Source organism: Hermetia illucens, chromosome 1, assembly GCF_905115235.1.
Source record: "Hermetia illucens chromosome 1, iHerIll2.2.curated.20191125, whole genome shotgun sequence".
Taxonomy (NCBI): domain Eukaryota; kingdom Metazoa; phylum Arthropoda; class Insecta; order Diptera; family Stratiomyidae; genus Hermetia; species Hermetia illucens.
In genome coordinates, this window is record NC_051849.1 from 91,310,198 (window position 1) to 91,336,140 (window position 25,943).

At 42.4% G+C, this 25,943-nt stretch overlaps 1 protein-coding gene across 1 annotated transcript; it reads left to right on the forward strand.

Moving 5' to 3' along the window:
• The first annotated feature begins 29 nt into the window (after positions 1-29).
• LOC119646144 (Usher syndrome type-1G protein homolog) lies at positions 30-25,922 on the forward strand. Its single transcript, XM_038046502.1, has 5 exons — positions 30-663; positions 24,009-24,152; positions 24,210-24,431; positions 24,531-25,448; positions 25,611-25,922. The coding sequence occupies exons 1-5, from the start codon at positions 641-643 to the stop codon at positions 25,774-25,776; spliced, it is 1,473 nt and encodes a 490-aa protein (XP_037902430.1). The 5' UTR covers positions 30-640; the 3' UTR covers positions 25,777-25,922.
• The last annotated feature ends 21 nt before the right edge of the window (positions 25,923-25,943 follow it).

The window sequence follows — 25,943 nt, forward strand, 5'->3', positions numbered from 1 at the left end:
GTCTCAGATATTACTCGTTTCTACTGCTTTCATTCAGCACGGCGGCTATGTGTATAGCGTTCAGTTTCTAATCGGTGTTGCGGGTTGGCGTACCTGTTTCGTGGAACCTGAAGCCATCAGAGTGGTTAACTTCTTTCTGCTAATTTGTTTTACCTTTCCGCCCAGCAAGATCACTCTGTGTTTGGTTTTAAGTTGAGTGAACCGATACAGTGCCTTTTGTTTTCGTACTGAAATCGAAAAGTTTCGCAAGAAAGCTACGTGGAAAGCTGATTCGCGATATAATAGTTACAATTCGCATATCTTTTCATGGGAATTAATTGGTGACCTACAGGTAGAGTTGAATTGAAATCAACTAATTTGGTTGACTTTGGCATAACTCTTTTCGGTCCGTTTAACGCGACCCATGCAATCGGTATTTGTGCGTAAGAGCAATTTCGTAATTGTGGGATTTATGTGCTTGTGGCTTAGATTACATGCTATAGCGTGAATATCCAAAATATGGAATACGAAATTTATAGAGGTCCGTGTTCCTTTGTAGACTAGAAAGTGCACTAAACGTTCTGATAACAAAAGTGGATTTTGAGTATAACATCACTCGAGGAGTAATTATTATTTTCAGGCAATTCTATTTAATTAAGGAATGTCGTCCGATAGGTTTCATAAGTAAGTACTTACGAGTTTGTTTCGCTTAAGTTAGTTAAGTAAGTTCTGCTTTCTTCAATTCACACTCTTTGATGCATGCAGCAATACCCTACTTAAAACCGGCATCTTTTATTTAATGTCACGAATTAAATCCGTTCAACTACGTTGTCAATGTTCCAGAAAAAAATCAGCTCTTCAACTACTCAAAAATCGTTATTGACATTGCGATATTTCGCTACGCTCTTACTTTTCGGCAAGTAATATTGCAATTCCAGAGAAGGCATTTGTCCATTTATACTTGAAAATTTAGATCAGTGTTTTTCAGGCTACTCGAGAACTATCCACTCGAAGCGATCACAGTGTTCATTGCAAGCTTCTGAAATGCCTAAGAAGTCAATCTTCTAGTTTTCACCTGGTTAGTATTTGGTCAGGTAACCGTGGTAATGGTTATTAACTGTAGGCCGGTATGTTGTTTTTTAGTATGTCCATTAAGACTTCTTTACACTGCAATGCTTCTGATCGTAGTCACGATCGCACTACTTTGCATGTTCCATGAGCTGAACACATTTTTTTTCAAAGGTATTGAAATTAACAGAATCAGTTCAGGCCTTTAATTGCGCCTTGGATAGTGAGTAAGTATCGTCTACTGCAATGATGCGAAAGTTGCACATGCTAGTAGAAATGTGTATCCATTTACGTACTTACATACGTGTGTATATCTGTCTGTCTGAAGAAACCAACCGTTTGTGTATACTCATTAATACGCATGGTTAATATGTACATTTATTATAAAAAGTATAGAACTCGTTTGTAATTATCTCCGCCCACAATCCGCAGCGAAAGAGAATGTGATTAAAAAAAGTTTTTTTTTATGCATCAACTCTTTGTACTGAAATGTAATTGTTATAATATTTGAAATGTACTACAGTCGAATCCTGATAATTCTTATAATCACGGAATTGACGATTTGGTACGAAATATTGGGTTTACCAATTATCGGGAGTGCAAGATAAAAAAAAATCATTCTGAGGACTGGCGAATTTGTACGAATTAGCTAGAAATACGAATAATCGATGTACGTATTATCGAAATTGCACTGTATATACAATTGTTAATATCCTAAAGATACAATAAGACTAGAATGAATGCGTTTACAAAAAATTCGGAGGATTCCAGGAACTTATCCCGCCAAGAACCACGAGAGATTCGCTTAAATAACGGTTTAGAGCATATAGCAGATTTTTTTTCAGTGCAAACCAACTTCACAACTGTGCATGATGAAATGAATGCAATATTCTTATACCGTGGAAACCCGGTAATTCGTACATCGATTATCTGGATTGTCGGCTATTTCGCCGGTCCTCAGAGCTGTTGTTTTTTATTTTGCACTTCCTATATTTCATAACAGATCATCAGTCCCTTGGCTATGCGAATTATCAGGGTTCTACTGTATTATTATTAATTATAGTACGTATTTCTAATGGATTTTCGAAATACGTCGCTAATCGAAAATAAATAGAAAAATTGAATTTATAAAACAATTAAACGAATAAATTCAGACTACATGGAAAGGTGAACTTCACTTTCGAAAAGTGAAAATTATGTTTGCCATTCACCTCAAGGTCCTGATCCAATATGGATTGTTGCACCAACGATTATTATTATTATTATTCACCTTTTGGTTGAGTATAGCGCGTCAAACATAAATGCGTGTCATCGCTCACGGCTCACTCAAATGCGCTTCAGCTCCTCTCAGGATTTTCCGAGATGCACTCCTCATCTACTGTTCTGCGCCAATGGCGAACGGGTGACAGGCCTGTACAGCAACCAAGTTCTTCGTTTGAAATAGTATCAGGCCAGCGAGTTGCGATGATACAAAGCAGATAATTGTTGACGAAAGCTTGGAACTCTTGAATGACACTGGGGGTCCTCACTCGGACACCTTATCATGTAATACTTTCATATAGCAACACAGAAAAGACACTATAGGCAACAGTTACAACTTGATGTTGGCATTGAGAAAGCTGCATTTTTAAGCGTCTAGCGTTGCTAATGCGTCGGACAATATGCAGTTCGGTACCACTGTAGGCACACATGACGCTTCCTTGATATACAAATTGATCGACGCTTTCGATGCTCTTCTCATTAATGCAGAATTCGGTTTTATTTGTGTTTATCTTTAGTCCGACTCTACTTACCCCTCTTTCCAAATCCAGAGCCATTTGGCCAAGGTCCATGACTTGGCGAGAGAGCAAACAGATGTTATCAGCGTAGACGAGCGTAGTCAAGTTGTTTGCTGAAAGATATCTTCACTCATTGGACTCCTCCACATCCTCTGGACTAGCAGCACGAAGAACGTCACCGACAATAAAAAGTAATAATATGGGTGATAAGATCCAATCATACTCCGCCTTCAATTTCAAATTCTGTTCAGATTTTACCTCGGTGCAGCATGTGATATTTTGCACCATAATTAGCCGCTCTGATAATATTAGTTTTTTTCGGAATGTTCAGCGAGTGTAATGCACGCCAGATATTCTCCCTACTGACGCTGTCGAAAGCTTTTTCGAAATCGGTGACATGAAGATCTAACTTCCGTGAACTGTTCCCGATGGTGTGGATCCTAGTCCTGATGCGTTTCAGGATTATTTTCACTAGTATTTTTATGACGGCAGGTAGCACGCAAATGCGAGTGGCTTTCTTTGGAATCTCAATAATCATTCTCTTCTTCGACTCTTTGGGAAAGGACTCGGATTCTCAAGATTTTCGTATGAGTAGTAAGTAGCAGATCTGCAACAATTGCAGGCGCAGCGATAAATAACTCTGTGGAGAGACGGTCAAGCCCAGCCGCTTCAATTCGTTTGATTGCATTGATGGCCAAAATGATTTCCCTTATGCTTGGAGGAACAGTTCGTATCCGCATGTAACGATGGCTAGCCATTTCATCCACAAGAGACAGAACCTCATCGGATGTGATACAGATAAAAGCCATGGTGAAATGTTCTTTGCACCTGTTTAGTTGTTCGTCATCGTGGACGCGAAGTCGACCGTTGGCATCTTTGACAGGGCCAGTTTCGTGATGCGGTATACATTTCTGATTGGCATCATACATACATTTCTGATTACGGCATCTTTCGCTTCCCTGGCCAGCGCAATAGTAAATTCTTTCTTGCCACCGGGTACAGTACGTTGAACTTCTCAGGATTTCGTCCGTGTGAAAAGTGGCGGACGCAATACGGAAGCGAACGTAAGTGATCATCAGATGGTGGTTTTCTCCGAGGCCGATGTCAGCGCCTTGCTTGCTACGGACATCCAGAAGACAACTTCTAAATCTGGTACTGATCGCAATGTGGTCAATCTGATTTCTCTTACGATGTTGTCACTTAAAACACATTTGCCCTTATGGCAGACGATGATTCGGCAGTAGAAGCTGCAGAAAGCCACAAACCTCCAACCATTATCGTTACGTTCACCGGGATGACGCTTCTCTAGCACATGTCCGGGCAAGTATTATCACAGCCCACCACATGTTCACAATGTTACTTTAGAAACCATCTCCTGAACTGCCTGTAATTGCTTGTAGAAATCATGATTCTTCACGATATCGGAAATCGGTATCTCGCAGTCAGAATCCTGTCGACTTCAAGGTAAAGGGAGCGCGATTTGTGGTAGTCTTTGGTAACAAACTGAGAACGAATTCGCGTTTGCAACCACTCGGTCTTCCAGAGTATAAAACCATATTGCCATTAGTGTGGTAAGGGGGAGTGGCATACACGTTATTTCACTTAGCCCTAAAGTGTTCAGCTTATATCGTTGGAATCCTCGTTTGAGTCGGAGAAAGTGAGCATTCTGAGGACCCCCGGTACCGTGGTTGATGAAACCAATTATAGTACGTTTGCGATAACTAAAGGTTTTCGGCTTGGGGTCAGCCTCTATTGGAGGCGTTGTTGATATTTTGATAGCAATAAATTGGAAATTTGCAGATGCTAGCTCACAAATTTCTATTCCTTTTATAATAGTCGTCTCTTACGATAAGCAGAAGGCCTTTGAGTGTATTTGAGAACCACAACTCATTTTCTTGTATGAAATCTTAAACTTTTTTCTTCTTCATGCATATCAATATTTCTATCAATCACTGGAGTACTCGAAGTAGCTCCCTTCTCATTAGTTTACCTGTCAGAATTGTTTTTATCGTCAGAAGTTTCATTCTTTGTATTTTCGCTAAGAACTTCCTGTACGATATAATCATATATTCGTGTTCCACAATATTTCAGATCTTAGTCCCATAACACATATTCCTCTGCAACACCGATCGGGCTTTAAAAACAACTTGAATATTACTTCGCTAATTTCTGCATTGTTCACTTTGTCGCTCATCAGAATTTCCAAATGTAATGTGTTCCAAATTAACATAATGCAATGCATCCGAAGCCGTTACAGGTTTAAGAAAAACTTTAGAAGTTTTACTCTTTTCAATTGAATATGTAATACAGTGGAATCCCGATAATTCGCACGTCGATTATTTGTATTTCCGGCTAATTCGTGCCGCTCCCCAGAAGTAATTTTCTTTATTTTGCTCTCCCGGTAATTGGTCATTCCGACATTTCGTACCAAATCGTCAGTTCCTTGACAATACGAATTAACGGAATTCTACTGTATTTGTTTTCTTACTATCATCTGTTGAAACGGTGAATTATATCTTAATCTAGGGGCTGAATTAAGCTCTTTGCGTACGCTGGTATAAATTCGGCTTCCTCACTTTCACCACACCCACCATGGTCTTCCTTCCTTCAAGGTTAAAATAATGTGAGAGGATAGGATGTTAGAGTTTGACAACTACAGAAAAACTACCTATACACGCTATGAGCAGTGTTGTTTGATGTTGTTGTTTCTTTCGTTTTTGATGTGGATGTTGCCTTCATCTTGCCTCCATTAATGTCAAGCCCAAAATTTCACGCCGTTCTGCTTGATCAGAATAAATGCAGTTTGGACATTTCTGGTTGTTCTTCCCCTAATGTCCATATCGTCAACATGGACCAGAAGTCGAATGGACTTTCAGAGGATGATGCTTTTCACAATTGCATAAGCACCACGGACTACTTTTTCCAGGTTCAAGTTCAAATGGATGCATTATATTGCATCCTCTTATCATAGACTGTTGTTGATACTGAATGGCCCCGAAAGTCATCTTGGTGCTTTTATTTGGCCTCGCACATTGGTCAGGGTCAGCCTAATCAGTCTTATTATTCTAGTCAGGATACTGAATCCTTTTATGGCTGAGTACAGTTTTACCCTCACTCACTTATCATAGGTGGCTTTTAAGTCGATGAAGAGATGGTGTAACTGATAACCATATTGTAAAAGTTTTCGATCGCTTGCCGCAGAGATACAATCTAATATGATGCTGATTTACCTGAAGTGAAGACTCATTATTAGGAGCAGATGATCTTCCATCTAGACTATTTAGTCTAGCAACATAGTGGATTCTCCACCATCTTATAGATGGTACTCAACAACGTGATACCTCTGTAATTGCTGCACTACGTGATATATCGTTCTTCTTATGTATCAGGTAACGAGTCATCAGATATAGATTTGCTCTCCCAAACCTTAAGTATAAGTTGATTAACCACATTGTGAAGTTGGCCGATTCTATATTCAACTAACCTGGCTCTGGCGACTTATAGTTCTTAAACCGAAAAATTGCATGAGTGTTTCCATGTTTGGTGGTGGCAGCATCTGCCCGTCGTCTTCAGTTGGCAGAAACTTCAATTCACCAACATTCTGGTTGTAGAACAGTTTACCAAAATTTTCAATGCATCGCTACAATGTGACCATACTGTCAGCAATCAGATCTTCATTTCTGTCCCGACAAGGTGAGCATCGAAGTGTTCTTGGTAAAACTTTTGTGTCTGGTTCGGTTGTTTGCTCTACTTTGAGTTCACAGACCTGTAGATTCTCCCAGACTTCCTTTTTCTGTCTGTGAATCATACATTCAATTAAAAAATGGCCCTTGTCAACTCTATGTATTTTAACAAGGAAAAGAAATACATTCTCAGCACCACGAAGATCAACGGGTAAATTGTGGAAACAATAGAATGCCTAATGAGTCAAAAGGAGGGGAAATTGTAAAGGAGGAAGCTAAGACACCTAAAAATCGCAACAACAAAAAAATCCTGCTTCATCTACTCAAGGGCGACACACAGCATTGAAAACTAATGGCGGAAACCAACCCGGTGCCGATACACATAAGCAGGAAACAGTAACAAAAACAGAAGCTGGGTTCTCAAAAAGACTATCTGCAACAAACGAAAATAGGGGGATTTACACAATTGATTGTTCATAATGTGTTTAAAAGTACGTCGGATAGACGAAGAGACAACCACGATTAAAGAACACATAGGAGAACGGAGGGCATACTAAAAGGGACAACCAACTAGTGAAATCAAATCACCTTTAGCCAAGCATGTGATAGCAATTTATTGTTTTGTATTATTAAACTACTTCACCAAGTCTGAATCAAATTCCTTACGCCCCTTTCGCAGACGCTAAAATTTTGCATTGTTTCCCATTTTTGTTCAATGGATAGAAAAGTGTATTTTCCCCCAATTTGGCAATTCTGGGCTAGCACATTAATTCGTTTATAAATAATTGCAAATGTACAACCAAATAGGGATAATCACCGAATTGAACCACGTTCCAAACGTGGGGGGGGGGGGGGGAGAGCACGAAGAGTGGAATCCAGCGGACTCCGATCTTCACAATCAACCCGTAGTATTTATAAATGCAACTCCCCCAGCCTGCATTCAGAGATCTCTCTTAGGTCCTCAAAGAATTGTTTACTTAATGTTCGCCGCCTGGGTCTCGCTGGAGCTGGACAGTCGCATGGGAAGTGTCTGGAGGTTCCTCCCTCCTTTCCACAAGCTTGACGATGTGAATTTTAGAGTATGCCGCGGCTGACAGCCTGGTGTTCAGCGCAGCGTGTAAATTGCCGTTATCCTGTTCCGGTCCCCATGAAACAGACACTATCACCGTCAGTGGCAGTGACCTGCCCAGAACTGAGCTATATAAATATCTATCAAATGGTGAACGTCATTATGGAATTGCTTCCCGCATTAGTGCAGCCTGAACGATGTAGCGTTCCACAAAGCAGCTTCTTTTTGATCGACATAGGCGAAGTGTTGGCGGAATACAAAAGACAATGAACAGCATCTCGTGGTAATGGTGGCGAAGATATTGCGTTGAGCTAATGGCGTAATACGCTTTGACCACATCTGAAATAAGCATATCCGTATGCGGTTGCACCGATAGTGGAAAAATTAGACGTCTTAGTTGAAGATTGGATGGAAGGCGATGGTATGCGACCAAAAGGCTGGCCACACAAAGGTGGATTGATACGCTGGATGAGGATTTGAAAACCTCGCGACGCACCCAGGTTAGGCCTTTGATAGAACTAAATTACGCCACCGATCACGACGAGCCGATCCCGATTGTGAAGGAGACAAAAACTGAAGAAAAGGAAAAAAATTGCACGCGTCTCGTCTCAAAGTTTTCCCGATCCGGTCTTGTTATAAGAGAGCCAAATCCGTACCGCCCAGTGCGTCTCTGCATTGTCCCCGTTCTGTATAACAGAACCTTATTAAAATGGGTTTGATGTCTGTCTATTTGGGAACAGCCGAAGCCATTAGCAGGAAATTCGGGGGAAGTATGTAATCTATGAAGTCTTTTGGATGCAACAAGTGCACAAGTTTTCGCACGAATTTAAGCAAGGGATCCTCATACATGTAAAAGGGGGTGGACATTTTTCTTTTCAGAATATGGTCATGTGGCGTATCAAATGAATGGGTTGTATCCACCATAAAGTGAAGCTAGTCTCGTTACTACAACCTAACTAATCGAAAAATTTGAAAAAAATCGTGATGATTAAATAATCTGTATAAAATCTAAGCCTCAAAATATATTTCAACTCAATATCTAGTCTAATTAAGTTCGGGAAAAGCCTCAATACAGCGTGATGCTAGAAAGTTTGATTGAAATCATGCTATTAGGAACAACGTTATAGCAAATCAAAATTGCCATTTTGATAAGAAATTACTGTACGACAGGAGATCATTCTATATGATATCAGCGTCACATTAAAGTGGAAAAACATTACATAAATACGAGTATATGACGAAAGCATTCTAACACACGGTAAATTATTCAAGATTATATACTTAGTCGCGTGCATGGTTAGAAGAAGGGTATGTACGACATTAACTTGCGTAAACATTGGTGTATACAAATCTATGTTTCCGTTTGTGAAGCAAAGCGGAAATGTTCAGATATATATATATATATGTGCGCTTACCCTTAAATATTTAATGATCGATTTTGAAACGAGCTTTTGTTGATAGTATATATTGTTTCAGTCTACGATTGGTAGTAAGAACAGCCTCTGCCTTTGCATCCGCTAAGTTTAGTTTAACTATTTGCAGCCATGATGGTATAAATTGTTGCACTTCCATATAATTCCACATCCTGGGGTATTTCACCACTAATAACCACCCCAGGGTCCGCTCAAGCGCAACGTCGTTGGTTATCATCCTTTTATCATACACGATCTATACTTACGGACCACTCGAACTTCTTCTTAATAGTTAACTTGAGGGCCCTGTTTAGAATCACATTTAATCCCGGAACTTTATTTCTCACAGTACATCAATAGATCTCTTGTAGTTTCTCTTCGGTAACCGGGAGATAGGCGTCCTAATAAACCGTTAGGCAATATCCACTTTCTTTCTATAATTATTCTGAACAAGAACCGCGGACATCTTGTTTGAGTTCATTTTTGGGCAAACATCTTGTCCATTACAACTTCGGAGATATTTGTCCCTGTAGTAATTCCGTTTACTTTTCCGTACGCCTCTTTTGAGGTTATTTAGAAGATCTCATTTTTCCTCCTCTAGTTCCAGGTGTCCCGGTTCCCTTCCTGCTATCGGGAGAAACCACTTTGCTTACAGAGACGATATTCTCAACGGCAAGATATCCTGATTCGAACAGCAGTTTACCTGCATTTCTATGTCCCATTTTGACCGTTTTGAACATCTCCCCCTCGAAATTTCCGGAAGACTAGCCATCCTAACTTTTTTCGATTTCAGTGCGCCTTCGGTTTTCGTTTCAACCGTTTCCGATAGCAAGAAATATCGCGTAGTGGTCGCTCAGGCTCACACTATCACTCTGGCAATTAGGTACTGAAGTATCTTGTATCCCGATGTTGTAGCGCTACCCCGGGCACGAAAAAAAAAATTTTAGAAAAGGGTTTTATTGCTGATATTTACGGTACGTGGGCCGTTCGATGGGCGCGTTGAAGCATATGTATATGTTCATAGAATTAAAACGAAAGTAGATGTCAACCTAATCCTGTACAAAGTTATTTTTGAAAGCATTATGTGTAGAAGGAAAACACAACACTAGAAAACAAGACGTGTAGCACTGATGGAGGGAACAAGTGTTTCCCGAAATTTCGTTATAAGCGAATAAAATAAATAATACTAGCGAAGAAGCAAAAACGGTCTAATTATTTTAAAAAATTTAATCACTAGAAACTCCACAAGACTACACTTGGATAAATATTAGAATAACCCCTTAAGTTATTTTGGAATGAGGGAGAAAGTAATGGGAAGTGTTCATATTTAGGCTAATTTGTATTTCACTGACCAATGCTGGGTTCATGAATATTTTTTGCAATCAACCACAATACGCAAAACTTTTAGGATTTCTATTGTCTTCAACTGGAGTTTCGTGGTTACTTTTTGGAAGTTATTAAGAATCTTTATTCGCCAAAATCGTCCCATACTTTCGCTGGGACACCACCTTATCGTGGTGGATAGTAGTTTATTATTACACTACAACATGGATATGGAAGCTATGAATTTGAACTCTCCAAGTGGAAAGAAGTCACAGACTTCGAATGCACCCGCGGTCATGAGGGATTAGGTCGCGACCTAGGCGCGAATTTTGGAGGCGTCACAAAATGTATGTCCGCCTATGGATAAATATGTAGACGGAGGCGAGGGGCGGACTAGAGACTGAATTCTGCCTGTTAGAACCTTCTCCTTCACCCTTACCGGGAAGAGCGGAGGAAAGAGAAGTTGGCGACGAGGATTCTAGTAATTTAATGCTGGTCTGTGAAAACGGAGCCAAGCGGCGCGGACTTGGAGAACCTGGGGAGCTCCAAGTCGACGGAGGAAAAGACCCCGGATGCAAGGTGGAGACAAATTGGTAATCCCGGCGAGACTCACGCTGGGGGCAACAGACTCCTCTGTCAGCGGTAATGCGCGCAAGAAGCATAAAACAAACATATCTGCGGTGCTTTATTGCACTCCGCATTAGGGTCTATATTCACGTGTGCCGCGGTGGTGGACCGGTGTGCCAGGAGGTGACTAAACTGATGAAAGAAAACCTAACTTCTTTGGCAAAACGTCCATGCTCCTACTCAGGTGTTTGTGATGGGCTCCTCCATTTGGAGTGTACTGATGGGGCTGTTTTAAAGTGGATTTCAGCTTGGTAGAGTATGAAGGTGCTCAGCGGCAGTCACTATATTGTGCTTCATTTCCTGGGTAGATTAAATTGACGGAGCTCTCGCACAGGGGTGGTGTGACTGAAACCTAGTTGCACCCCGATCGAGGCAGACGCTCTTAATTGAACTAGGCCTATGTCGAAAGACATAAAGTTAGGTCAAATTACCCATCAGCAAGTCAAAACCCTCTCCTGTCTGCCGGTAGAAAGGTTGACCAAGCTGCAGGATGACCGTTACATTTTTCTGGTGAAAGAGCCCTAAGTTCAATTTAACGAAATCTATGACTAGGATCTTTTCTGATGAAAGATCCATAAGACCGAGTTCTTAAAGCAAGATGACGGTTAGAGGCAACTATGCTGAGACAGCCCTGGTTACGATTATCTTACAATACCGCATTAATAGTTTGAGAAATTGCACAAGGTTCAATGAATTTCTCGACAATAAAGAGCAGCCCTCTAGGAGTTGGAAATTCTGAATCGCACACCTTTAGAGTGCTATGAGGAGTCTTGCCCTACTTCCCGAAGCAAGCGCGATAAAATGGTTCGATGATAATACCACGAACTGCGAACCAAATCAACCAGAATACTTCCGAATCGTGCATCGTAAAGGCAATAAAAATGCAGACTCATTAAATTTGCAGAACTCACAGCGTGAATATAAGAGGCTCTTTAATTGTTCGAAACGGAACTCCTTCAGAGCGTACTGTAAGGAACTGGAAGTGGAAAGGGAAACCTCAAGGCTGTGCAGGGTCCTTAAAAGGGATGTGTCGACCAAGTTGGACTCTCTTAGAAAACCGGATGATACTTTTACGAAATTGGCAGTGCACCATCCGAGAGCACTGGTGAGAGAAGTGAAAGCTGGAGAACTACGGTTCTTACAACACGAAAGGGTTGCAAGGAGAATTGGGACACTGCGAGAACGGTTCTTACCAGTGCAAAATCGAGAATTGCCATGCTTTGATCAGTTGAAAGCACTTAACATGAATGGCATCTATTAAGCAGTGCTGATGGCTTTTAGAGCGACTGCAAAGGAATATTTTTCTGGCATGTCTTGCTTTGCGCCACGTGGTAGTGTTCACACCAAAGCCACGGAAAGATGACTTTGCAAACCTAAAGAACTTCAGACAGATCGGCTTATAGAGACTAGTTGATCATTGCCAACGTGATTAGCCCCGAATCGACCGCTACCTAACAGCAGAAACAACGAAATGTTGCCCCCAAGGAGGTGTCCACTTCTGTGCGCTATGTTTTTCGACTTACTACTATGCGAACTGCAACATTAGCCAATAACCCTCCAAGCTTATGCGGATGAAGTGGCTGTGCTATTTGGTGATCCGGATCTTGGAAGGGTGTGTAAAAATATACAAAGTGCCGTTGATTCGACTAACAGCTTGTGCTCCTGGAATGACTTATTATTAAGTAAGGAAGTATCCAAATAATACCACCCCCCCGGTATTATTTACAAAAAAATAGAAAACTGGATGATCTTTGGCTTCCAGAGGGATATAACCCTTCAACTCTTCGAGGAAGTGAAACATCAGGGAGTCATTCTAGATTAAATGCTTTTTCGGAGCAAACGTGCAGCGGTAAAAACGAAACAAGTTCTCACAGACTATGGATTGTAGATATGGACCTTTGCCTCGTTATGACATCATGTGGTAATTTGGATATACGTTGTTATCATTAGATCGATGTTCGCTTATGCATCCATATTGTGGTGGGTTAAGGTAAGACAAAAAAGTTTTCAGTGTAACCTAGCCGCACTATAGCATTACCGGTGCCATGGGCATAACATCTGTCGCAGCTCCAAATACAAGATTTGAATCTAGTTCTTACAGGGACTTTTGATCCTCGGTTTCCCAAACATCTGTTTGCTAGAAAATATGAAGTTATCCTGAAACGTAGAGAAAACTGGTAAACCCCAGAGGACCTAAATGCTTGCTGATATTCTTGGTCAAATGTTTTCAACGCTTTTGTCATCTGCAAGGTGTAATAATTATAGCTAAACTGAAACTAATCAGTATTGAGAGTAGACGGGTGTATGAACACTACGATGTTGGCGTCTTTTTGTTCATATACAATCATCTAGGGGAAAACCCGCAATTAGCTGATAATTACAAGCCATTCAATACGATTGGTTGCCGATCACTAAAAACCGAATTTAGTTTATGGTAAACTTTATTCCCAAACAACAGTTTGCCATTTACAATCCTTGCACAATCAATACTGTGAATAACAAAGCCTAATTTCTGCCGCCTCCTTTCATTTAGGGATGGTGTCAATGACTAATTTACACCACACATTTACACAAAACAATGAACACGTCAATAGATTTCCACAAATTATTCAAGATTGATAGATGATCACAATAATATTCTTTCTGGAGAAAAGTGTCTGCCGCCTGACATCATTAATAATAATTTTCGACAATTTATATGCACAAGTGCACATCAATGCATTCATTTCACATTATTTATTAAAAGAATTTACCTTGTAACTTTCACGGGTAGATTAATGTGAACGAGTGACACTTGTGATACGAGTAAAAGTAGACGAAATTCTCTATCAAAATTTACGCTTCAGATGGGATGATGAATTTTACATTCTCCTTATGCTGAAGATTAAGCTGAAGACTCCACCGTACATGGCCATATACTCGTAAGTTTGAGCTTTCAAGATCTCAGATCAAGATTTATCAAAATTGCCACTATTTCAGTATCTAAGTTTGATTAATTCGTTTTTAATCGCCTCCTCCTCTCTTGCTCCTTTCCCAAACGGTATCGACAAAGAATAGAAGAATAATTCCATGGAAAGAAAACCTTTCGCAAATAGATGTTTCTATGTACGTATATGCAAATGCATATGTACCAGTAGGATTCTTCACGTAATCATATTTTCCCAATCATAAAGTGATTGTGACGACGAGATAGTTTAAGCAAAAAAGGAGATACTTTGTTTTGTGTTTTTTATCAGAGCCTGCACGTTCTAGCATTTTTTTTTGGTTCAGAGAACTTTGAGAAAAGGCAAAATTATTCTTTGTTGAATAACCGGTCCAAAGGGTGAAGGGTAGTCCGATGCACAAGATGAAGCATAATAACTAGGAAACCCACCCTATCTTCACAGCCATCTGGTTGCTGGGAGTCCTTTCCTTATGAAAATCTGTACACGGAGAGGAATGAAGGAACAACGGGACAAATTTTATCAACTGGTCTTTGTGGCTGGGGATTAAGTAGGGCTGACAACCCTACATGAAAAACAAAACTTGCCGACAAAAAGTTACAAAGCCAAACGGCGGGCCTGGCAATGAAAACGGACAAACAATTTGCGCATTTGCTCATGAAACGTGCGCTCTCTGTACAAAAAAGAAGTTACCAAACAGCTAACCATACGCTAACCCAACATAAGGCAGATGCAAAAGCGTTACAAGAGAGGGGTTGAACAGGGACTGGTGTCCTAGAGAAGAGCCACTACACCATATACATATTATAGTGGCCATCCAGTAAACAACGGCTCTATACTCTACGTTTAATAAGGGAATTTCGAAATGCAGACCACATTAGCGCTCACGCACCTGCAGAGGGGACTGTAGAGTTGGAGATAGTCCTGGGAGTTTAATGTGAGTACCTGTCATAGAGAATTAATCCCACGGCCTTCTTAAGACACTTATTGATTTTGTGACCACAATCAGAGCCACGCCGAAGCAAGCTTCGACAGTAACAGTCTATACCAAGTGCATGGCTCAGCATTCATACTGGTGGATGCAAGACCTACCTAAATCTCTACCGAACTAAGGAGTACGGCACCCGTGTTGAAACGCAACACCACGCCGAGGCCCGAAAGTTTCTGTTCGCTTGAACGTAACCACAACCCCCATGAAGCTCCCACTAGGGGGCCAACCGCAAACAACCGAACTGTACTCACATACAACACGTATTCTCCCGAAGTATGTGAGTCCAGGGGCTATTCCGGTTCCCATGGTAACAGCATACCTTTGGTAAGGTTTCGTGACCAATTGCCACTTCAGATGAGTCCCCGTGTATACTCTGGTCTGATTGCCCTGATTATACCTTTGGAACATTCGCCTACTGCATCACGGCCGGCAAGCCAAATATACAGCGTCTCCCGGTACCACCACTGTGGAGTTTCTCCCCGGCCATTTGGCTTTGGTTTGGCCGACAGGGTTGCCGCCCCGTCTTCCTCACCGCTACCTCTGAGCACATGTAGAGTTGAAGAAAGATGCATTCTACGAGGCAGTAAAACGAACCCTCGAAGATTCATCATCATCAACGGCGCAGCAACCGGTATCCGGTCTAGGCCTGCCTTAATAAGGAACTCCAAATATCCCGGTTTTGCGCCTAGATTCACCAATTCGATATCCCTAAAAGCTGTCTGGCGTCCTGACCTACGCCATCGCTTCATCTTAGGCAGGGTCTGCCTCGTCTTCTTTTTCTACCATAGATATTGCCCTTATAGATTTTCCGGGTGCGATCATCCTCATCCATACGGATTAAGTGACCCGCCCACCATAACCTATTGAGCCGGATTTTATCCACAACCGGACGGTCATGGTATCGCTCATAGTTTTCGTCATTGTGCAGGCTACGGAATCGTCCATCCTCATGTAGGGGGCCAAACATTCTTCGGAGGATTCTTCTCTAGAACGCGGTCAAGAATTCGCAACTTTCCTTGCTAAGAACCCAAGTTTCCGAGGAATACATGAGGACTGGCGAGATCATAGTCTTGTACAGTAAGAACTTTGAGACGTTTCGAGCGGAACAGTCTTTGTAAGCTAAAATAGGCTCTGTTGGCTGACAACAACCGTGCGCGGATTTCATCATCGTAGCTGTTATCGGTTGTGATTTTCGACCCTAGATAGGAGAAATTGTCAACGGTCTCAAAGTTGTATTCTCCTATCCTTATTCTTCTTCGTGTTTGACCAGTGCAGTTTGATGTTGTTGGTTGATTCGTCTTCGATGCTGACGTTGCCACTATATATTTTGTCTTGCCTTCAATGATGTGCAGCCCAAGATCGCGCCACAATTACCGCCTGCACGATCTGGATGAAGGCAGTTTGTACGTCTCGGGTAGTTTTCCCGTGATGTCGATATCGTCAGCATAAGCCAGTATTTGGGTGGACTTGAAGAGGATCGTACCTCTTGCATTTACCTCAGCATCACGGATCACTTTCTCGAGGGCCAGGTTAAAGAGGACGCATGATAGGACATCCCCTTATCGTAGATCGTTGTTGATGTCGAATGGTCTTGAGAGTGATCCTGCTGTTTTTATCTGGCCTCGCACATTGGTCAGGGTCAGCCTAGTCAGTCTTATTAATATCGTCGGGATACCGAATTCTCTCAAGGCCGTGTACAGTTTTACCCTGGCTATGATATCATAGGCGGCTTTAAAGTCGATGGAAAGATGGTGTAACTGTTGTCCATATTCCAACAGTTTTTCCATCGCTTGCCGCACAGAGAAAATCTGATCTGTTGCTGATTTGCCTGGAGTGAAGCCTCTTTGGTATGGGCCAATGATGTTCTGGGCGTATGGGGCTATCAGGCCTAGCATGATAGAGGAGAATATCTTGTAGATGGTACTCAGCGATGTGATACCTCTATAATTGCTGCACTGTGTGATATCTCTCTTTTTATGTATGAGACAGATAATGCCTCGTTGCCAATCGTCAGTCATTGATTCGCTGTCCCATACCTTGAGCAGAAGTTGATGAACCACTTGGTTTAACTGGTCGCCTCCATATTTAACCAATTCGACTGTAATTCCATCGGCTCCTAGCGACTTATGATTTTTTAGCCGATGAATTGCACGGACTGTTTCTCCTAAACTTGGTGGTGGCAGTATTTGTCCGTCGTTTTCAGTTGGCGGGACCTCCAACTCGCCGATGTTCTGGTTGTTCAGTAGCTCATCAAAGTACTCAACCCATCGCTCCAATATGTTCATTCTGTCGAAAATCAGATTTCCCTCTTAGTCTCGGCATGATGAGCATCGAGGTGTATAAGGCTTCATCCTGCTGACTTGTTGGTAAAACTTCCGCGCCTGGTGCGGTTGCTCCCTATACTTTTCTAGTTCACGGACTTGTTGGTTCTCCCAGGCTTCCTTTTTCCGTCTGTGAAGTTGCTTCTCCGCTCGGCGGAGTTCGTGATAAGTCTCTGCGCGTGCCCGCGTTCTTTGAGAATGCAACATTACTCGGTATGCGGCATTCTTCCGTTCCGTTGCTAACTTACATTCATCGTCAAACCAGCCGTTCCGACTTCTTTTGCGCCTGGTGCCAAGTATGTTTGTGGCCATATCAATGATAACGTTCTTCAGGTGATTGTGAAGATCATTTGTTGATGCTTCATCTCCAGGTCCTCTGTTGACTGCAGTTATTGCAGCATCCATTTCCCTCTTATAGGTGTCACGGAGGGTTGTGTTGTGGATGGCTTCATTGTTCACTCTCACCTGATTGTCAGAGGGGATTCTAGGTGGTATTGTTATTCGAGCTCGGAGCACCATGCCAACGAGATAGTGATCCGAGTCTATATTGGCCCCCCTATATGTTCTGACATTCATTAAGGCTGAGAGGTGACGGCGTTCGATCAACACTTGATCAATTTGGTTGAAAGTGGTCCCGTCTGGAGAGGCCCACGTATGTTTGTGGACCGCTTTCCGCGCAAACCAGGTACTTCCAACAACCATTTCGTGTGACCCTGCTAATTGAATAATCCGCGTTCCGTTATCATTTGTTTTTTCGTGTAAGCTATGGGAGCCAACGTATCGCCTGAATACGGGCTCCTTCCCTACTTGGCTGTTAAAATCCCCAAGTACGATTTTAATATCATATCTGGGACAGGCTTCGAGGGTTCGTTCTGCTGCCTCGTAGAAGGTATCCTTCTCCGATTCTGCAGTCTCCTCTGTAGGGGCGTGAACGTTAATGAAGCTTGTATTTCTAAACTTGCCTCGCAAGCGCAGAGTGCACAGCCGTTCGCTTATGTTTTCAAAGTCAATAACAGCAGGTTTCATTTTTTGGCTGACTAAGAAACCTACTCCGAGCACATGGTTTACTGGATGACCACTATAATATATGGTGTAGTGGCTCTTCTCCAGGAAACCGGTCCCTGCCCATGCATCTCTTGTAACGCTGTTATACCAGCCCTATATTGGGACACGGTATCGGCTAGTTGCTCATCAGCTTTATCTCTGTATAGGGAGCGCACGTTCCATGAGAAAATGCGCAAATCGTTAATCCGTTGTCGTTGCCGGGTTCGTCGTTGTAAAGTCCATCCTGTCCGAGGCTCCTTTCGTGGCTCCGTAACATCGAAGATTGCCCCAGGTATAATATCAAAATGATACTTGGAAATTTTAACAGCCGGATTGGGCTTGACCCGTATTTGGCTCCCATATTTTACATAAAACTGCCAATAACAACGGACTGTGTATTATCCAAGTAGCAGTACCGCACCAAATAGTTCTTATGAGTACCTGTTTTGCGAGAAACGCTGTCCACGAATATAAATGGGCCTCTTCAGATAGGACCATTTTGAACCAAATTGACCATGTGCTAATCGAATGTCAACCTCTCCCAACCTTGGTGAATATCAGAGCATATAGGGGGCCAATATTGACTGACATTGAGGCCATCACCAATAAAACCCTCCGTGATACCTATTAGGGGAATTGGATGCTGGCATAATCGCAATCACTTGGTTAAATATGGACGCGATCCTCATCAAGGTGTGGGACAGCGAATCAATGCCTGACGACTGGCAAAGAATCATTATCTGTCCCGTATCTAAAAAGGGAGATATCACGCAATGCAGCAATTATAGAGGTATCGCGTCGCTGAGTACCATATATAAGATATTCTTCGCTATCTCGCTAGGCCGGATGACCCATACGGTCAAAACGCGATCGGTCCATGCCGAACAAACTTCATTCCAGGCAAATCAACAGCAGATCTGATATTCCCCAAGCAATGGAAAAACTGTTGTAATGTGGCTATCAACTGCAACATCTTTTCATCAACTACAAGGCCGCTTATGACACAGCATAGCCCGGGTAAAATTGTACACGGCCATTAGGGAATTCGGTATCCGGGCGAATTTAATAAGAATGACTAGACTGACACTGATCAATGTACGAGGCCAGATAAAAGTAGCAACATCACTCTCGAGACCATTCGCCATTAAAAGCAGTCAAAGACAATTAGACGTCCTATCGTGCATCCTTTGTTACCTGGCCTTGGAAAAAGTGATCCATGATGCTGAGGTAAATGCGAGAGGCACCATAAGTCCAATCCCAACTACTGACTTATGCTGACAAAGTAGCCATCATGGAAAGAACAACTTGAACTGTACATTTTGCCTTTATCCAGATCGAGCAGGCAGCGCGAAATATTGGGGTGCACATCAATGAAGGGAAGACGAAGGGTCGAAAATCACAACCGATAATAGCTACGATGATGAAATCCGGACTTCGCTGTTCGCATCCAACAGAGCCTATTTCAGCTTACAAAAACTGTTCTGCGGTGCGGTGCGACATTTCGGCCATAGGGTCAAAGCTCTAACTGTACAAGACAATGATGTAACCAGTCCTTATATATTCCTCGGAGACTTGGGTTCTTAACATGAAAAATTGCGAACTCTTGGCCGCGTTTGAGCGAAGAATCCTTCGAAAAATTTTTGGCCTCCTAGATAAGGATACACGATTTATTGGCGATACAACGACCGTCTGACTGTGAATAAAATACCGCTCAATATGTTTGGGTGGGACGGTAACTTAATATGTTTGGACGAAGATGATCCAGCCCGGAAAGTCAATAAGGGCAATATCTATGGTAGAAAAAGAAGATGTGCAGACCTTGCTGAGAGCGATTGTGTCGGCCAGGATGCCAGACAGCTTTTAGGGATATCATTGTCTGGTTATGTGATTGTTCGTCTATCTGCCGAACGCATTTCCCAGGAGCGTTTACACCAATTGATACAAAATGGGAAGATTGGAACTGTGAACGTCTGCGCATGAAGTAACATTGTCATACGTTGGGTTTAAAAGAGCGATCTATACATGCAAAAGGGGTGGAGTTCATTTTTTTCCCCAGTTGCTTTAAGTTAATGTTCTAATATATTTTTACATTTTTGGGAAATATGGTGGAAACCCTCTCAAGTTCGTCCTAAAATCAGTTATATGGGCTGCTACAATTGGGTGCAAGTGCAACGGAAAAAGTTCTGTATTCAAATATTTCAATATAAGAAATACGTAAACGTTCCACACCTGAGAAGTTTAGTCTTTCGATCTAGTTGCTTCGAGTTCGAAGCATAACAGGACTGGAAAAATCAAATAATGGCTATTACTTTTAGGCTGGTGCCACACTTAATGTTATCGGCCGTTGTATTTGCAAGGTCAGTTTTATCAGCTGTATAACAAATCCTATTCACTATTTTGTCATTGTTTAACATGATAAGTTGTTCCCGAAAAATAATCAAAAAGAAGCGGCACCAAAAGCAGTTATAGCGTACGAAAAATTCATATCTAATAAAAAGAGCGGCGCAAATTCGACGAACATACCGGTGAAGGTATAGCGCCTTTTTTCAGAAACGTCTCTGCTTCTGAGACACACTCAGACATTTATATGTTCATTCTCTGCGGTAGACGCAAAGATTTGCCTTCGCTAGATATAACTCGTGTGTATGAAGCCGGGTTTGTCAAGAACTGTGGAGCTACTGACGCAATATACAATGGGCGATAACTAATGGGGAAACACAGTGAGAAGCATCGCCTTCTTCACATTTCTGGATCTACAGAAGGCGTGATCGTTTGCTACGCTCATCTTGGATGCTCTGCAGCAATATTTAGTACCTGAGCAACCAGTGCACTGGGTTAGGGTAGGTAGGTAGGTATCAGTGGCCGCTCCGAGGAGCCCAATTGGCGCTTTGGTGCGCCGTTTTGATGCCATAAACTCCTAAGACCGTGATTGTTGTTATGGGAGCAGGGAAACAGAGTCCATCCGGCTCAGATCTTCAGAGCCAGCCCGTAGCATTCACGAAGGAAAGCAGCTGTCCGACCCTGCAGCTAGAAATCTCTCTGAGGTCCCCAAAGAATAGTTTACCCAGTGTCCGCAGCCTAACTCTAGCCAGAGCTGGGCAATCGCTGAGAAAGTGCATGAGGGTTTCCCTTCCTTCTCCACAGCTTCAGCAATGCGAGTTGTAGGGTATGCCGAGCCTAACGGCATGGTCCCCTATGGGCCAGTGCCCCGTGCAGACCGCCGTAATCTTGAATGCATTTTCACGCGTCTGGCACAGGAGCTCTCATAATCGGGCTATGTTATAAGCGGGCCAAATTCTCCTTGACTTGGCACAGCTTGTAAGCCTTCGCCATCTTAGGCCCGCGGCTGCTAGGTAGTGCGAGTAGACTCCGCCCCCGACAGCTACTAGCGGAACACCGACTGTATTCGCCGAGGAACTGCCAAGCGCAGAGCCTTGCTTGGCCAATCCGTCAGCTCGCTCATTCCCCTCTATGTTCCTACGCCCGGGAACCCAGAGGAGAGTGACCTTGAGCGTGCCGCCCAGATGATTGAGCGCGTCTCTGCACTGCCCCACCAGCCGGGAAGATATTGCCGTTGAGTACAAGGCCTTGATGGCCTTGCCTGGTCGGTCAGAAAGGCTATGTTACGCTTGGGACTCGAATCACGCTCCAGCCATCGACAGACTTCCAATATCGCCAGTACTTCCGCCTGGAATACACTGGCGAAACCTGGAAGGCCATACGACTTGGATACACCGTGTGTATTCGAGAAAACCCCCGCGCCGACTCCATAGGCCATCTTTGATCCGTCCGTAAAGAATACCGTGCCATATTCTTGCAACACGCCGCCGGTCTCCAACTTTGCCTTGGTTGGAAGGTCCACAGCAAAGTTTCTCGTGAAGTTCAGCTTGCGTGAGACATAGTCCGTGGGGGATGCCCACATTTCCCGAGGTATTTCATCTAAGATGTTGCTGTGGCCGTAGGACTTGGACAGCGAAGTCCGGACCCACGTAGTCTGACGGCACTGCACGCTGCAACATATTTGATGTGGAGGTCTAGGGGGAGGAGATGCAGAAGTACATTGAGAGCATCTGCCGGGCAGGACTGCAGAGCCCCCGTAGCCCCTGCACACGTGGTTCTTTGAATCCTATTAAGCTTCTTTCTATCTACAACTGATCCCAATGAAGCAGGCAGTATCAATGTCAGTGATAGCAATCTGCCCAGCAGTAAGCGCTTTAAATATCTCGGATCAATGTTACCAGCCAATAGTGAACTGCATTATAAAATTGTTTCATGCATCGGCGCAACATGGACCAAATAGCATTGCATTGTAAGCGTTCTTTGTGATCGCCACATCTATGAACGTCTCAAATCTAAAATATATCGCTGCGTCGTGCACCCTGTCGACTTCAATGGATCTGGGTGCTGCGCAACTATTAAATACAATATACGGCGCCTCGCGGTAATGGAGACGAAGATGTTGCGGAACCGGTGTTACACACCATGAGATTTTCGTCTGCTACTTGTAGTCCAGTCTAAAATTGATTTACAAGGTGCAGCTTTCTCCAAACTACAATTTTTTGTTTTTAACATATATTTATATATTTCGGGAGCGACACACCCTCTTCTTCAGTACAAACCTACTTCGAGCGAGAGAGAGTCTTCTTCGATGGTATGGTGGCGTAATTCGCACTACCGTCTGAACATCGAAGTTGCTCAACCCATTCACCGAGAAAAATGGCGCGGCCGATCAAGACATACTGATTCTTTTTATAACGGGAGAAAGACTGAAAAGGACGAAAATGTTGCCGCAAGAGGAAGAGTAGTCTTTCACAAAGTCCAATCAACTCACTTCGCTTATATCCAAAATGCCAGTTAGGCAGCAAGGATTCCGGGAGTCCACGATACCGTTGTCATGGGCATATTCTGGAAACCAATCATTAGCCATTTTCGATAGTCAAAGGTCGTAACAGCGATGTTAGTTCACGTTGTTTATGTATTGGTTGGAAGATGCGCTTATCATTTATTTGAAATTAGAAAAAAAAATATTGAAAGTAAGAAACTTTCGAAAATTTACTATTAAACTTTCTAGGATGTGGTAAATCATATCATCAAACTGAATAGCTCGACAAGGACCTATTGGTCGAAAGAATTCCTTCTTGTGGCGTCGGAATCATCAGGATATTTTTCATCGTCGACGTATCAACCAGATGTGCTGGTCAGAAGGCGCAGTTGGCAGTGAATAAACTAAACATTAAGAAAGAGCAGGATTGGCTGGGAGTGGGCAGTCCTAGAATTACGTGGCGCAAAACAGCTTCTTGGGAAGCTGTCAACGATGGCGCGCAAGTGTTGTTGACGCGCTATGCAATTAAAGAGTAAATGGCAATTTTATACAGTTTGATGCCCGCGTAAAGAAGAAGAAAAAGGATATATTAAGTGGGGAGATGCCAACTTCAGGGCATGACTCATTCCGGCCGATTTCGAGCACTCCAAAGAGACTTCATGTCAGTGCATTGTGCATTGTTATACCCACTTCCCCATGACTCTGTAAGATGAATCTTGAGTGATTTGGCTAGCAGATGTTGAGTGCTACTCTCTCACTTAGCAGCTTTGTGCGCCATATTTTAATTCAAAGTTAAAATCTAAAAATTTATTTTAGAAACGTTCTTTTGTGGTTTTGTAAGGCTGATGGCTTTCAATTCTCCTTTTATTTAATTATTTTTTTATTTTAATTTAAAAATTTATTTTAATTTTTAAAATAATTGATATAATACCATATTTTCTTCTTTAAGGGCTGCAAAAGACGGACTTCTTGACATTCTCAAAGAAGCGACCCGTCGAGATGCCAACAATAAAGATTTAGATGGTATGACGCCGGTATTATGGGCTGCTTTCGAGGGCCGATTAGACGCTTTGCGATTACTTGTTGGTCGAGGGTAACAACCTTCCCAGTAATAATTTTCCAACTTACTGTTTAAAGATGTTTATTGCAGGGGTGATCCAGATAAATCCGATCAATATGGTAATACCGCCTTGCACCTTGCCGCTGCGAAAGGGCATTTACAATGTGTAGATTTTTTGGTTAAATTTGGGGTGAACTTGTACTCTTTGGACATTGACAAACACAGTGCGAAGGACTTAGCTGCAATTAATAACCGAGATGATATCCTGAGATATTTGGATGGAGCCTCAGCTAATTTGGAAGTAACGGACAGGTAATAGTAATGGCACGCAGAAAGAAGTAAACCCAGAGACAAGCAATCCTTAAGTCCCTTGTTTGTCTCTGATTTTTTTAATTGATATTATGCTTTTAGGAAAAAAGCGAAAGCCATGAGAGAATTAGCTGAAAAGAATTGTGAGAAAAGAATCAAGGAATATACGAAGCGACAGCAGAAACTCGAACAAGAGATGAACTCTAAACCGAATCAAAATGGGTCTTCAGTACTATCAGCGTTAAAACACAAAATATGGGCCACAAGTCAGGGAAATTTAAAACAAGCATACAAGGACCACACAAATACAAATACCACAAAGTTTAGTGCCTTGGTAGGAGGAACAGTGGCTAGTCGTGCGGGTGCTGTTCAAAAGAAAGCTAATGCGCTTAAGTTTAAACAACAACATTGCATGACATCTCAGCCAAGGCCAGAGGATAGTGGTTTTAAAATCGGTGAAATGGAATCAAACGGAAAACGGAGTATAAGATCACTACAAGGAGTCCAGCGAGACTCTGAGGTTCTCTACGTAGGCAGCTTTAGTTCCAACGGTGATGTATCAAGGCGCGGGAAGATAGCGGATGTATTTGATGTTGACGCCAACAGTGACACAGAAAGGGAATATCCTCGTGAACATCAGTTCCTTTCCAGATCCATGTCACAACCCGACTTTTTTGCTTCTTCAGCTGATGATGAAGTTAGCGCGGAAGTGAAGTTGCAAAGACCCTATGGTCTATTTGATAGGCCTATGTTAGGAAGTCTAGCATTTGGACGATCAGTAACATCTGCATTAAGTCAATTGCACCCAGAAGGTTCATCGATAGGTTCTTCAAACTCTACAATGAATTCTAGGAAGAATGGGCCTTTAGCAAAATCAAGAGCAGGAAAGGCGAGGTCATTCTTAAATATATCAGACAGCGACTCGGATGGAGGTACGGACAGCGACGAGAACCAACACGAGAGCCGAACTGCAATCCAAAGGTTTCTGTCAGCATGGGGACTGGAGGAGCACTTGCATATGTAAGTACCATTTATATCAACGCCACAAATCGAATTTTTCATCAGCAATTAATCATAGTTTAATAAGAGATAAAGAAAATTGCTTATTTTTATGCTGGTAGTCGTTGGAATGCAGATAAAATCATCAGAAAATTAAGATGTCGAATTTTTTTCTATACACAGCTTCCAAAAGCAGCAGATTGATCTGGACACATTGATGCTCCTCACAGAAAGTGATCTTAAATCTTTGGGGTTGCCGTTAGGACCGTTTCGGAAGTTAGCTATCGCAATCCAGGAGAGAAAGAGTGCATTGGCCAATCCTGGCGTTATAACAGACAGTCGGTTTTGAAGAAACGAACTTCGCTTTAAAAATTGTACATTTTCATTACGCTTAGATTCTATTATTTTTTTGTTACTTTTCAAATTTTCCCATAAATCCTTCTGCATTTGTAAAAGTACATTTGGATACTTTTTTCAAAACATAAATAAATGCATCTGCCGAGAAGAAGAAAACAG